General features: G+C 32.9%; 2 protein-coding genes across 3 annotated transcripts in view; both read left to right on the top strand.

Moving 5' to 3' along the window:
- Window positions 1–14,936, top strand: part of LOC140057082 (enoyl-CoA delta isomerase 2-like) — a 442,575-nt gene that overhangs the window by 134,871 nt on the left and 292,768 nt on the right. The gene's annotated exons all lie outside the window — the stretch shown is intronic.
- Window positions 1–14,936, top strand: part of LOC140057026 (protein disulfide-isomerase TMX3-like) — a 31,179-nt gene that overhangs the window by 10,297 nt on the left and 5,946 nt on the right. For both annotated transcript variants that reach the window (XM_072102561.1, XM_072102560.1), the window contains exons 5-11: window positions 4,336–4,381; window positions 5,691–5,771; window positions 6,235–6,340; window positions 9,725–9,869; window positions 10,366–10,476; window positions 11,248–11,365; window positions 14,204–14,260. In XM_072102561.1, coding sequence (XP_071958662.1) covers window positions 4,336–4,381; window positions 5,691–5,771; window positions 6,235–6,340; window positions 9,725–9,869; window positions 10,366–10,476; window positions 11,248–11,365; window positions 14,204–14,260 — 664 coding nt within the window. The remainder of the gene's footprint in view (window positions 1–4,335; window positions 4,382–5,690; window positions 5,772–6,234; window positions 6,341–9,724; window positions 9,870–10,365; window positions 10,477–11,247; window positions 11,366–14,203; window positions 14,261–14,936) is intronic.

Here is a 14,936-nt window from a genome sequence, read left to right as displayed (position 1 = left end):
TGAGGATAAGCCTCATTGACGCATTTTGGTGTACACTTCCATGCATTCAGTTCATGTCATTTATTTAATGGCATATACTGTAATGCCCAACATTTTTGTGTGCCCTTTATTTTCATGCCTTTCGTCGCCTTGCTCAAAACGTTGAAATTCCTCAGCGATCGAGAAGTTAAGCATGGAGCCTTGGAGGATTGATCTCTAAAATAATGTTCAAATTTGAATAAAAAGCTTACGACATTTCTTAGGTAATTTTTTATTAAAAGTATACTGTACTTGCTTGACAAATCCTTGTCCATTAAATCATGTAATGTGTCCGTAAGTAATTATTCCATGTCCGTATTAAACGGCAACAAAAAAACATCGCCTCGCACCTTGTGTGTGGAGATGATCCAGCCGGCGCACCTTGTGTGTGGAGATGATCCAGCCGGCGCACCTTGTGTGTGGAGATGATCCAGCCGGCGTCGTTCGTAGAAACAAACAATAATTTGGTAAAGTACAGTATATCAGTATCAGTATATATTTGTATTTATCCCTCATAGGGCAATTAACAAAAAGGAGATGGATTACAACATCTTATAATAACTAGATTTAAACTCGTCATCCACCACACAAACGCCACGTGCACGTCATACGCTATGTGCACGTCATACTGTGACCAGAAAAAAGATTATGCCATTGTGACCTGCAGTGCAGAATAGTTGAAGATAATGGAACCCGCCTTTTATTCCAATTTTTAACAAAATGAAACATGTAGATAACAATTTTGGTACGGAATTATTTGAGAAATAACTTATTGACGTGTTGAAGAATGTGGATACGTAGAATATGGATGCGCGCTCTTTAAAATGTGTTAAACTATGATGCAAAATATAAAAATACGACTTTTATAATTCAACTGGCCATATGATGAGGTCACAACATCCGATGCGCAAAATTTGTACATGAATTGTATCTACAATTCAACAGCTTTCACAAAACGTTTTAATCATGAGTATCACTTTTCTTTGTAAAATAATTTTGATGACTTTTTGAACTTTTTCATCAGAAACGCATGCGAATTGTCCAATTTGAAGTGCTCGTATGATGTGATTTTATATCGAAATTGAAAATGACTAGAAAAGGCTGGAAAAACATAATTCATGCGAAAAAAGATATTTTTTGCGCACCATGTGAGTACAAATGCGCATGCATGGACATTTTTACATGCTTAAAATGACATGAAACATTGATTAGAAATTGATTTCTCGCATTTTAAAGTGTGTGTACGCGTAACTTTCTGTAAAACATACCATTTCTATTTCCTTCGTTAGCGCATGATATAAATTACAGTTTTGCTAAGTTTCAAAGCAAGTTGTTATATGTTTTTCGATCTATGTTAAATACGCGAAAATCGTGCGTAACTTTGGCTGTGTGACTCTAAAGTCATAAAACAAAGTTTCCTGCACATCTACAGTTAGAGGTCAATCTTCTGACAAAGTTATGTTATGTTGAAAAGAATTAGAGATACACGCAACACAAAATTCATGGAAAGAAAGAAGAATTATAATAGAAAAAAAATCCTGACTATAACAAGGGGTTATCCACCAAATGCAACAAGCACACGTACGTTAAACTATATGAACGTCGACAATAGACACGTTTCGCGCTCTCGAGGTCACCGTCAGTTTGACCTTTTAGTGGGTATACAATGGTAAAGCATGGGAGAACTGAGAGATGATCATCTTAAAAAGCAATCGTCAAAACTAGCCTTTTGATGGAATGGCATGGTAAGGATGTTATTTATTTTCTAAACTTATGTTGAATATTCACTGTAGAATTATTTGGGCATTTGGTTCGGAATCATCGACTTTATTTATGTATAATTGTCATTTTTGGTTTGACACATATATATTACAGTGCATTTAATACATGTTAACTGTTGATTTTATTTACAAATGTTGCGTAAATATATTAATTATTATCTTTCATTCTTCTTCATGCTCCTATTGCATCTTCCATGTATTATGTGATGTTCTTCGGCGCTTAAACAGACACCCAAGCCTCCTAGGCCTAGTAGACGAAGTACCGCATCAGGCAACGCCACCGGGCGGGCGGAGAGACACGAGCACATCGTGGACGTACCTTTCCTTGAAAAATTTCCAAGATTTTGCGCCACTATCCTTCGTAGCCGACGCAAACCACTCAGCAAGTGTTTGAAAATTAAAAACAGGAATATTATTCAGTGATTTTGCAACAAAAGCACTCGGCAGTCGCCATTTCGCTATGCTTCAACACGCACTAGGCGAGAGGTGTTCGGTTTGTTTACAAATCTATACCCACTATTTCTGATTGGTCGCGAGCGCGAAACGTGTCTATTATTATGCTATCCTATGACATGAATTAAATATGTTTACAGTGCTGAATTGTACCTATGTTTCTATATTACAGTATTTACAGAATACACTGTATTAGCATAGATGAAATTACAAGACCAATCTTTTAAATCCAATTAACACGATGATGTCATTGAATAGACATATAAATATAACTATTTTAGAAGATAATTATCTAAATAATACATTAATAAAAATTTGAAGAAATTTGGGCACGTAAAAGTGAGATGCGCTCTCTTTTAAACTTGATGAACTTTTACAAAAGAGATGAAAGTCTGACTTTTTGATTTCAACTGGCCATATGACGACGTCATGATAGACAGAATTTGTATATAAATTCATATCTTCAATTCAACAACTTCCATAATAAGTGTTAATCATGTGGGTCACTTCATTCCGATGAGATCTAACAGATTAAAATATACTGTATAGATGAAATTAAGTAACTCGCGTTATTACTTTAATTAATTTTTTTATATGATTACGTAATAAAAATTGAAATTTGTTTAACTCATGTGAAAGAAAATTGATTTAGCAAGAACATGTATTAAAATCTAGGAGAAAATTGGTAACGCATTAGCGAGAAGCGCTCTATTAATGGGATTAACTAGTAAAGGGTAAAGGTGAGTCCCGTGTTCTCTGAACGTAGGGGAATGAGCTGTTAGGAGCTCATTGTACTAAGCCTCGGCATTATGTGGTAGGGTGGCCAGTTCCTTTCCACGCCGCCTTTTTTCTCCCTAGTATTTTCAACCAGGTACTCATTTTACAGCTGAGTGAACTGAGAGTTGTCGGGCATTGAACCCGGGTCTATCTGTACGACAGTCAAGTGTCCTAACCACTCGGCTATCCAACTCTAAATGATTAAAAATAGGTATATTTTTGCACAAATTTGCATTAAATTACCTATTCTTTAGCACAGGATTATTAAAGTTTAACGTGCACGTGCGTCGTTATTTTTCAATTAAAGTTCATCAAAATGAATGAAATCTACTACAGAACGTATGAAAAACAAAAATCAATTGCAAAAACCATTTTCTATGCTTTGTACGAGCTGTGCGCACAAGTGCGTCTGCAAAACGCACAAAATTTAGAAAATTTTGAAATGCTCAAAATGACCTGAAGTGTACCCGAAATTGATTAGATTATTTTTTTTAATTTTAGGAATAGTTTTGTCAACATTAAAATGATTAAGTTTTCTCAATACTATGATTTCCATATTTAATTCCTAGGTTTAGGTTTACCTAAAAAATTTTCCCCAAATATTTGAAGGACTTGACAATCTCAACTAATTCGTCATCTCCTTGGTTTTGGTCGCATTTAGTTCCAAGTAGGATTCACTACAAAAATTAAACAAAATCGTCCAAAGCAGACGGTTTGCTAAGGTCAAGTTTGGAGGTCACTTCATCAAGCCTAGATGCTTCAAGTGTGAACAAATTGTATTCTATTACAAACAAAAACTTTACTATTATATGGACTGTATTGATAATAATTCAATGATTATCTGAATTACAGTATTATAATATCGGTGTAGATTGACAGTCAAATGGTACTCATTGTAAATACCAGCCTAGACAGCCAAAATAATGTTTTAAATATTTGACAGTTAATTATTATAATACTTGCCTAGGTTGACAGCAAGAACAAAGTCATTATTATTGAACAAGATTTTACAGATTACCGTCTACATGTAATACTGTATTATCAGGAAATGTTTACATTCTCTTCTCCCAGACGTGCTTTGAGGTTTGTAATTTGAGCATGACCCATCCTAGTTTACAAATTATCAAAAATGTCGGCCTCTAGAACTATAACTGCTGCTTGATTATAGCTTCTGAATGAGTAGTCCTCATGTATGTAGCTGGTTAAAGCAGCAGTGTGAAAAGGAAAAATGCAACTGAAATAACCTCTTCTTGAAAAATGCAACTGAAAATATAATAACCTCTTCTTGTTTCTTATACATGTATAGGAGCAATGGATCATTTCAATGTTAGAGGGTTTCCCACAATCAAATTGTAAGTTTTATTTCAAGTTTGTAGAATTTTACATTTTTGGAAATGATTTATTGAATGAGTTTGATGCATGTGTCGCCCTAGGTATCGATATATATCTGGGTGGGTTTTCTAGCACAATCAATGGCTTAGCTAGGCTCATGAATTTCAAGTTTTTGTGTATAAAAAAAACACCTAGATTAGGTGAAAGAATTTATTGATTATAGTACGATTTTTCATAAGTTTTATTACAGTCATCTAGGATTTTTGTATGCCGACTTGGATGTAATCATATTCATTACATAACTAGTAGGCAAACTGGGATTCAGCAAATGATGGAATAGCATGACAATTGGCCTTTTGTTAATTTTGACACTTGACAGGGGTCATCCAAAAACTATTTGACTAGCGATTTTGACTTATTAATTTCTATTGCGGTAGATAGGTTTTTTATTTACAATCTACTTCCCAGTACTGTATACAGTACTACGGTCAAAACGTTTTTTACCACCACCAGTCGTACCCTAGTTGCGGCCTACACACATGAGTTATGGACAATTTCATTTCATAATAGGCCTTCCAAGCCCCTCCTTTTGAAAGGAAGCCTACATGGAAACACACATGGAATTTGATTTTGCGATAATAATAAATGTATAAATAAATAATAATAAATACAAATAAATTTAATTAACACCAAACAGTGATGATTGATTTAATTTATTTAAAAATGGATATCAATATACGTACTCTTTTCCACGTACTCTTGGAAAATTGTTATACAGAATGTTATTCTAGACAGGACGTGCCTAATATTCTTAGCAAAGGATATTATAAATAAATAAATACAGTAGTTGTATGAATGTTTATAAAAATATAACCTTTTAAAATATTGTTCACCTCTTGAAATTATTTGTACCATAGAATGAATATAAAACATTAATTATTTAATTTAATATTTTAATTTGTATATTTGTTTTAAAATCAATTTTGATGAGTTCATTTTCGGGGTGCCCTGTCTCATGTTCTGGCTGTTATTTATATGTTTGTGTATTTTATTGTTTTGAGATAAAATAAATAAATAGGTCTAGCTACGTCGCCTTGACTACATTTGATTCAGGTTGAAAGATATTGCAACCAGATATCGCCATTGTTAAGGAGGTCGATAAAAATTGGCATACACTGTGGTATGTGGAGAGTATTGATAGGGCACTTATATTTATTATGTTACCCGCAAACGTCCAATCAAATGACAAGAATCTATTTTAGGTGCTATATAGTGTAATTTAATTGTATATCAGATGGTAAATTATTATGATATTTTATTTTGTAACAGTTTTAGAAATGGGATAGAACATACATTTAGTGGTCCAAGAACTGTTGATGAGATTGTTACATTTGCCAAAAGAGCTGATGGGTATGTATGTTGAGTTGTATTGAGCATCACCAGGTTTTTATACCATTATTTAGCTGTTTCTCAAATTTTGTATCATCATCATCATGATCATGACGTTTTTTTCATCAAAGGCAGCATAAATGGTTATCCTATACTTCTGCGATGAAAACCTTGTTTTTAAAGAAAAATGCATATCCGTCCTAGTAAAAATATAAATGTGCCTATAACATAAAAAGAAATTCAGATCACAGAGCAACAGTTGAAAAATAAATAAATTGGTTAATTTATTGTCCATTGCTTTGTTTATACAACCCTTTTATTAAAGTACCGTAGTTTGCCAGGTATAATCACAACCCTGACTTTACAATCACATTTGCACACAAGCATATTACTATTATGCTGTTTTTACAGGAGATTGTTTAAATACTAAGAAATAATTTTTCATTTGTTTATTCTTAAATTTAATATTTAATGTATCTTTTAGGCCACCTGTCAAAACAGCTGCAAGAAGTTCAGAATTGCAAAAAGCTATAAAAGAAAATGATGTTTTGTTTGTAATGACTAATGCAGATGAACAGTCTAATATTTATGTAAGTTGCTTATATATGATCTTCTGTGTTTGTTTTTGATTAAGTTCTTAAATCACAAATATTGTATAACATTGTTCCGCAACCTATTAGTTCGGTGGCAGGAGGGGAATGGCCACCCGAAAGGGGACAAATTGCCATCCAACTTTTCTAGACCAGAATTTTCCGTAGATTATGAAAGGTAATCAATCAGGATAGGAAATGTTTTTGAAATTTAAGGGGTCAAAGTTCAAAATTTACCCATTATAACAGTGTATTATATATAAATCCAAAGGCAAATTACTGAAAAAATGACAATTCTGTGGGTATCAGTGGCTGGATCTCAATGGATGGAAAAAAAAGCGAAAGGCTAAATCAAAGCGATAAAGTAGAACAGTCAGAAAAGTTAGCAGAGCTTTCGGGCAACACTAGCCCTTCATCAGTGCAAGTGAAGGAATTTGGATAAAGTCATCATAAGAACTGGCAAGTGCTGCCTGGATTGACAGGAATAAAAGAAATACAACAAAAGAGACAGGGTGGTGAACTGAATAAGAGTAGAAAACAAAGAAGGTAGCTTGGTAGAGATATAAACAAATATGTAATAATAATAAACATTAATATGTTGTTCAGATAATTTCTTTCCAAATTGCTACCTACGCGTTTCATTATGATGACGTCATCATGTTAAAAATTGAAATAAAAGGAGGGTTCCGGTATTTCCACCTATTCTGCACTGTATGTAGTATGTATACAGTATATAGTGTGTACTGTATATACTTAGACACAAAATAGAGGGTACAATAACATTTTATTTTCTTTTTGTGCGCAATATTCTAATGTATGACGTGCACGTGGCGTTTGCGCGGCAGATAACCAGAATTCGTCAAAGTGACGAGTTCAAATCTAGTTTCACTCTCAAATTTGGATCTGACTAATAATATCTTGAAGGTTGGGAGGTCTACGAAATGCAATAATGGGTGGTTCCGGAAAAATAAGTCCTGAGACGTTCTGTGGACTGTAGAATGGGCATATTTTTCTCAATAATAGTCCGAAATGGAGGCTTAACCTATAGGGTGATAAGTTGTGACCAAAGGCTCTCTGGTCGAATTTGGCTGTGTTATATATATGTATTTTAACCAATTTATTAAAGGTCTATTTGGTCTTTTCATACATTTGTATCATGGTTATAGAGTATCACGGTGCTGACGTCAGGACGGTAGGTGGTGCTGCGTGGTTGCTAGCGCAACCAAAAATGCGTTCAACCTGCCTGAGTGACTCCAATGGTTTGGAATAGGCTTATTGAAGTAGTCATTTTAAAACTGAATAATTTTAAATAAAAACAAACTAAAATTTCAAAAGATCACTAAACATTTGTTTTTAATAATCTATTTATTCTTCAACTAAGATACATAATACATAATAGAAATACAGATCTTTATAGTTTATCAACATAGTAGCGTTGAACGCATTTTTATGGTTGGCTAACAACCATGCAGCGCCCTCTATCGATGTGACGTCACACTGTGATACTGTATAGGTATCTAAAAAAAGCCTTTGCAAATGTCAATATTGACCAATCACAAAATTTGTCTATAAAACCAAATAAAAATTAAAATGAAATGAAATTTTAAAAAGTGACGTGTCTTTGAAGTTAAAAATATACTATTTCTTATGTCCCATGTGAATACAAATTATATGTCTGAAAGATCTTGTTTAAGGGTTTATTTATATATATCTTTAATCTATGTTTATTAAATATTTTAATAGAAAACGCGAGTTGAAAAAGCAGGCGAGCTTTGGAAAACACCCACCTACCCACACAAGGTCCATACTAGGTGGTGTAGTAATTTTTGTTGAGAGCACAAATGCAATGTTGAAGCTTGTAGAAACGTTTCTAAGAATATGTTTTGTTTTTCATTGTCAAGTTCTGTACTATATGCTTCAAAATGTTTTGATTATCTTTCATAAGGGAACACCAGGATTTATTCCCTTTTAAATATATTAATATTGACTTTGTTGACACTGACTCAAATCTATAAACTTGGTCAATTTAAATGCTTTAGATTTTTACTTCCATTGGCTAATAAAAACTGGAACCCACAACTACACACAGTCCACACATATTATCAAGGGCATATTGTTAGTATTGAGCCTCAATATGGTTGCTAACCACAAATAGTTTTCCTGTACAACCTAATTGATGTTATCTTCTTAAAAACATTTTCCTGTGCATACTGCAGTACAAATTTTGTTTTCTGAAGAGAAAAGGTTTCAACCTCAAGGTTGCATCTGTTCAAAGTTAGCAGTAGAATGCTAGGAAAATAAGCTTATCTGACTCTCTTCTTTATGTGTCTAACGAACGCAAACTTAAGGTTTCGCTTAAGACCTTAAATGATCGTCGATGCCGCGTCACTTGTACATTTTAAAAAACTGACGACACAATATGATATGGTATCCGCCATTTTTGTATTCAACAGTAAAGGGAAACGCAATCCTTACTATAACAAGTATATACTACAAAGTTCTTTTAAGTCTCTAGTCTTATCGACTAAAGTACCTTTTACGTATTAAAACAAAAACTTGTTTTCACCATACATTAAAAAAACCACTGACAATTCCGATACAATATAAAAGACACTATTGCATAGTTAAGACATTATTTTAACCTACATAGGAAAGTTTAAAATACAGCAAAACGATCTTCTAGTATTTTTTAGAAAATCCTGTATCAACATCCCGCTATTGCGTACAAGATCATATACAAACAAAATCCAGCTGATTCTAATGTTGCGTACAAAATCCCACAAATCCCATATTTTATAAACAAAATTCCCCTAACCCCGATGCTGTGTACAAAATCCCATAGTCCAAAAACACAATCCAGTAGTGTACAAACACAATCCTGTCTATCCCAGTCTTGCGTACAAAATCCTGTAATTTTATAAACACAATCCCTCCAATCCCGATCTTGCGTACAAAATCCTGTAATTCTTTTAAAAAAATCCCAAGTTGGTCCCGATGGGATCATCTAAAATATCATTTTTATGGGGGTAATACATATATTACATTGTTGTCATTTTTGGTCAATTTTGAACTTTGACGCTTATATCCCGAAAACGCTTCCTATTCTGATTGATTATCTTCAAGATTTGGAAATTCTGGTCTAGAAAAGTTGGATGGCAATTTGTTTATTCGGGTGACATTTCATGAAATGAAATTAATTATAAATATTGTGTAAAATTAGACTTTGACCGCAGAACCCATCAGTATTAACATTTACATACTGACTTTCTACCCTTGTAAACTAAAGAGAGAATTTGTATTGTGTTTATGTGATTAAGTTCATTGATTAAAAAAGAGATTGCAAACTTTAAAATTCTAATTCAGTGAAATTGTTGACTTGTGTAGAAATATTATAAAGATGTTGCAGAGGAGTTTGTATTACTTGGAGTATTTTACAAAGTGTTAAAGAAAGACTTACCAACAGATGTTAAAGTAAATGATGAAGTTTCTTGTATTGTATTTAAAGACGGTGTACATTTTATTCTTCAAAGTAAGACAACAATATTTTTTATTATTACACAACAAAATAATTAGGCTTAGTCGTGGAGTGCGCAACTAAAATTAATTATTAGGGGAAAAAGGTATGGGATTTTCCCACATTGCAACTTTCAAAATCAGTTCAAGAATATCAATATAAAATTTATAGAAATGGGAAAAGTTGAAAACACACATCAAAAGAGAATAGAATGTTATTCAAGGCAGACTTTCAACATTTCATCAGGGGCAATAGGACTAAAGATTACAAAGATGTTACCTAATTATACCTAGATTTGTAAAAGATGGTGTGACGTTCACAAAGCATAGACACAGCACACAAAATGTGTCAATATTAGCAGTTTGGCCCGACAATTGATTTTATTTTGGACAAGCGCCATTTAACCTGTTTTGTTACACATGACTAGCTTGCCAATTTCAAAAATTAGAAAAACAGAATCGGTTTACAAATGTAGTTTTATCTTCAGTATTATTTTATCTTTATTTCACAGCTGCTGATAGTGTTATTCTAAAATCCGACATAAGAAACTTTGTTGTAAATGAAAGGTTCCTAGCATTTCCAAGAATTAGCCGAGATACATTGTACCAATATGTATCTACAGGTAAAGATTCTTTTTCACAATTGATAAAATCAATCCAAATGATGCTTTGTTTTCCCAGCCGATATTGAACCAGGAATATCATTATTAACTTTAAGCATATCTATTGAAAAGTTAACTGCTATTTTTATATATGGCCATACTATGTCAAAACACTGGTTCTTGTCAGATCACCGAAGTTAAGCAATGTTGGGCCTGGTTGCGTTCTGGAACAGATTGGATGCTGTATATACCGGAGTGTGATTCCCACTTTTACAGCGAACCCTCTGTCCCATTTCTGACAATTCACATAGTTCTTATAATTTAATAAATGGCCTTTTTCATGATATGGCGGAAATGTGTGGTTGAAAATTGAATAAACTCCAGTCCTTACAACCAGCGGCATAACGGCTGTGAGACTTCACTGGCTAAACCCAGAGCCCCAGAGCATAACGCCTCAATACAACAACTCAGTATTTGAGTGCTAAACCAGGGGAATTTTCCCCCTGCATTATGCCACTGCAGTATCAATGACCAGTGTACAGTATAAGTCACATCTACAATTTATAGGTCAAATTGTTCATTATTGGTCTACCCCAACATACGATGATTAATTCTTGCTGTTTTAATTGTTTTCTTACTGGCAGCTAGTGACTATGATTTTATATTTTATTCTTGCGTTGTGTTTGTTTAATTTGTTGATTTGTATTATATTTTGTAAAATGTATCTTTTGCCTGAATAAATAATAATAATTAGGTAGAACTATTATTGAACTGTGCTTGCTATCTTCTCAGGTAAATTTCTTGTGTTAGCCATTGTTAATAAAGGTACAGGCAATTATCGTCATCCGCACACAACTTTTATGGAGAACATTAAAAGTATAGCTATAAATGGGAGAGAAGAATTTCACAGGTAAAAAGACAATCCTTTTTAAATTCTTTCACCATGACAGTAAGGTTATTTATGTGGTTTTGTGTACTATGTTTTTAGCTAACGTAAGCAATCACTTTACGAAAGGTTTAATGTAGAGAAAGGTCAGATGACAACACACAGGTCAGCAAATGAGTAGATATACCATGATTTAAAAATTGAGATAAAATCATTTATTCAATAAAAGTGTCTTAAAGGCCAGGTGCAAACATAATATTTCTATTGATCATACATTCCAATAATTATTGATCTATAGTTTCCCCTACTGTATGTTTCATAATTTTTGGGCGTTTTATTTGTGTTACACGAGTTTGTTCAAAACTTTCTTATCAAATTCAAAATCTCTATTCTTTTGTACACAATTGTTGTAAATAGAGAGCCATTTTTAAAAATCATTGAAAAATACATGGTGTGGTAAAATATGTTATCAGATGACTAAATAACTTGAATCTCATTCAATTCTATAATTAGAATAAATACAGAAATGAATCATTAATAACCCTGGCATTGTACCATAACATATAACATACAGTTATAAATCTTCACTCAAACATTCAGTCATTAATTAAACCGTTAAAAGCATTAACAAAATAACAACAATCATATTAGTCATACAGTATGTGAAGCAACAAAACATTGCTGAAGTACATATACAAATGTCTCATAACTTTGGATAACTGTTCATCATAAATAGGCCTATAACAGTGTTACATTTACTGTGATAACTTACAACTTTGCAGGGTTATACTACCTAATTAGTGAATACATACAGTATACGGTTAAATTCTCAGGTCAGCAACAGTACATGAATAACTTCATATCCTTAACACAATAATAATAATAATAATAATAATAATAATAATAACTAGATTTGAACTCGTCACTACGGACGAGTTTGGTTATTCGCAGCGCAAAGCGAATATGGCGCGCAGAAAAACGATCATGCCATTGAAAAAAATGTTAGTGCGCTCTCTATTTTGTGTCACCTAAGTATATACGGTATAACACTATATATTGTATACGTACTACATACAGTGCAGAATAGGTGAAAATAAGTGACCAAAGTTATTGACGCTTTTAATCATGATGACGTCATCACAAATTTAAAAATGGTAAATCATGCTAAAGATAATTGATTGACCTAGACAATATAAAAAATGGGGGGAAATGGAATATGGATAAGTGGAGATGCGCTCTATTAAATGTGATGAGCTATGACGAAAGAGACAAAAATCCAGTATTTTATATTCCAGTGGCCATACGATGACGTCACAATGTCCGGTTAGCCATATTGATTCATGATCCGATATCTACAACTCATCAACTTCCAGAATATGTAAAAAAAATTAAAGTTCGTCATGTAGTTTAGAATCTATGACTGTTTAAAAAAAGGCATAATTTTGATGAATTTTTTAACTTTTTCATCAAAAACGCGCGCAAATTATCCAATTCGACGTGCTCGTATGACGTGATTTTAAGTCGAAATTGTTTAAAAAGTTGGTAAAATTACTAGAAAAGGCTGGAAAAACATAAATCATGCAAAAAAATATATTTTTTGTGTTACGTCGCGCACCACGCGCGTAAAAATGCGCGCGCGCGTGGGAATTTTTAACATGCTCAAAATGACATGAAATGCGTAGAAAGTTAATTAGAAATTGATTTTGAAATTTTAAATGCGCGTGCGCGCGTAACTTTCTCTGAAACATGCCATTTTTAATCCATAGAAAGTTTGCGCTTGATATAACTTAAATTTTCTCCAAGTTTCAATACAAAATTATTTTTGGTTTTTAATCTATGATCAATCATTGAAATTCATAAAATCGCGCGCAAGTCACGTTGCGCAACTCTAAAATCATAAAACGAAGTTTCTTGCACATCTACAGTTAGAGGTCAATCTTCTGTCAAAGTTATATATAATCTTATGTTGGCCAGAATTAGAGATACGCTGCCAACAAAATTCTGGGAAAGAAAGAAGAACATAGGAAAAAAAAAAGAAAAAAAAAAAGATCCTGCGGATAAGTGCGGATAACCAATAATAATAACTATTATCACTTATAAAATCTCACTAAGTCATTCATACAGGGCATTCATACCCATTCAGAAATTATCATGAGTTTCTTTATCATGATGTTCTATATGAATCTGCAGGAAGTCATTAACGTGATCTTGTTTAGTCATATGCTATCCATCCAAACAAACCGTGAACACATTTAAAGTATGATTTAATTTATTTCATTTTTCATGTTTTTGAGGACAATACATCTTTAATATTTACTTTTAATAATTCATCATCACAGCCATTGATATCATGCAAAACAGGGCTCTCAATAAACTTAGCTAGTAAATAACGATGGCTCCAAACAATATCTAGACATACCAAAAGATTAAAACCGGTTTGTTGGGCAAATATAAATATATTTTTAAAAAGCATAATAAATTGTGTCACGCAGTTTGCCAATACTGGGGTATCAATAAAAATTAGCAAACATTAATTTATTTAATTTCCTCCAACAAAGTTCTGGGGTATAGCTGTTATGGTATTGTTAAGAAGGAAAGTTTCTAGGGAGTACCATTGTTATTTATTCTAATTTTATTTTATTTTTTTCAGCAAACAAACAAGCAGACACCACAATAAAACTTGAGCAGAGAAACCAATATCCCTGGGAATGGTGTGACCCTCCAACTACGACTTTCATAAAATAACAACAAAAATTATATCAAAACACAAGTTAAAGCAAAAAATTGTTTTTAAATAATTTAAATATACAATTTTGATGTCACTAGAAATGATGACACATAGTGTTTTTATTCCTTTTGCAGTAACTTTCAGTTTGGATTCATGGAAGGGAATCATGAAATCAGTGATATAACTATGAGGTAGGTATAACAGTATTAAGTTGTGTAATGGTGATAAAATTAGTATTATAGCGTTTTACTAATTACTGCTTACACTGAATGAATTGATTTATAATTTTTCCTTCTTCAGAAGCCAATAATCCACATCCAACCTAATCATGAGTGAGATTAAATACAGTAGAGATTTCAGCTACTCTTTTTGTCTCAGAATTTTATAATAATGATAACACTTCCTGCTATGGTTGGACTTATTGATTCTCTAGACCTCAATTCTCAATTCTTCTCTAGACCTAGATTTTTCAATTTACAGATGACTGTGGCAATAATTTTCTTGAACTAAACATAAATAAAATGAAAGAAATGCGGATTGATTTTCGAAAACACATTAGGTCTGACTGTATGGACATGGTATACATTAATGGAAAGGATATAGAGATTGTTAACAATTATAAGTATATGGAAGAGTGCTTGACTATAAGATTAAATGGGTGAATCATGTTGAGCATAGTTCAGAAGTTAAATACAAGGCTGTACAACTGCCTGAGGAAACTCTGTTCGTTTGGGGTAAAGCAGGAAATTTGTAGAATATTTTACTCATCAGTGATGTTCTATTTGGGGTTATTGTATGTTGGGCTGGGCAGGGAATATCAATAAAGGGTATAAGGACCGTATTGAAAGGTGCTGGGTATAGCGGGCA

This window comes from Antedon mediterranea, chromosome 8 (assembly GCF_964355755.1).
Source record: "Antedon mediterranea chromosome 8, ecAntMedi1.1, whole genome shotgun sequence".
NCBI lineage: Eukaryota > Metazoa > Echinodermata > Crinoidea > Comatulida > Antedonidae > Antedon > Antedon mediterranea.
The sequence above is the reverse complement of the archived record's forward strand: the minus strand, read 5'-3'. Positions and strand labels throughout refer to the sequence as shown.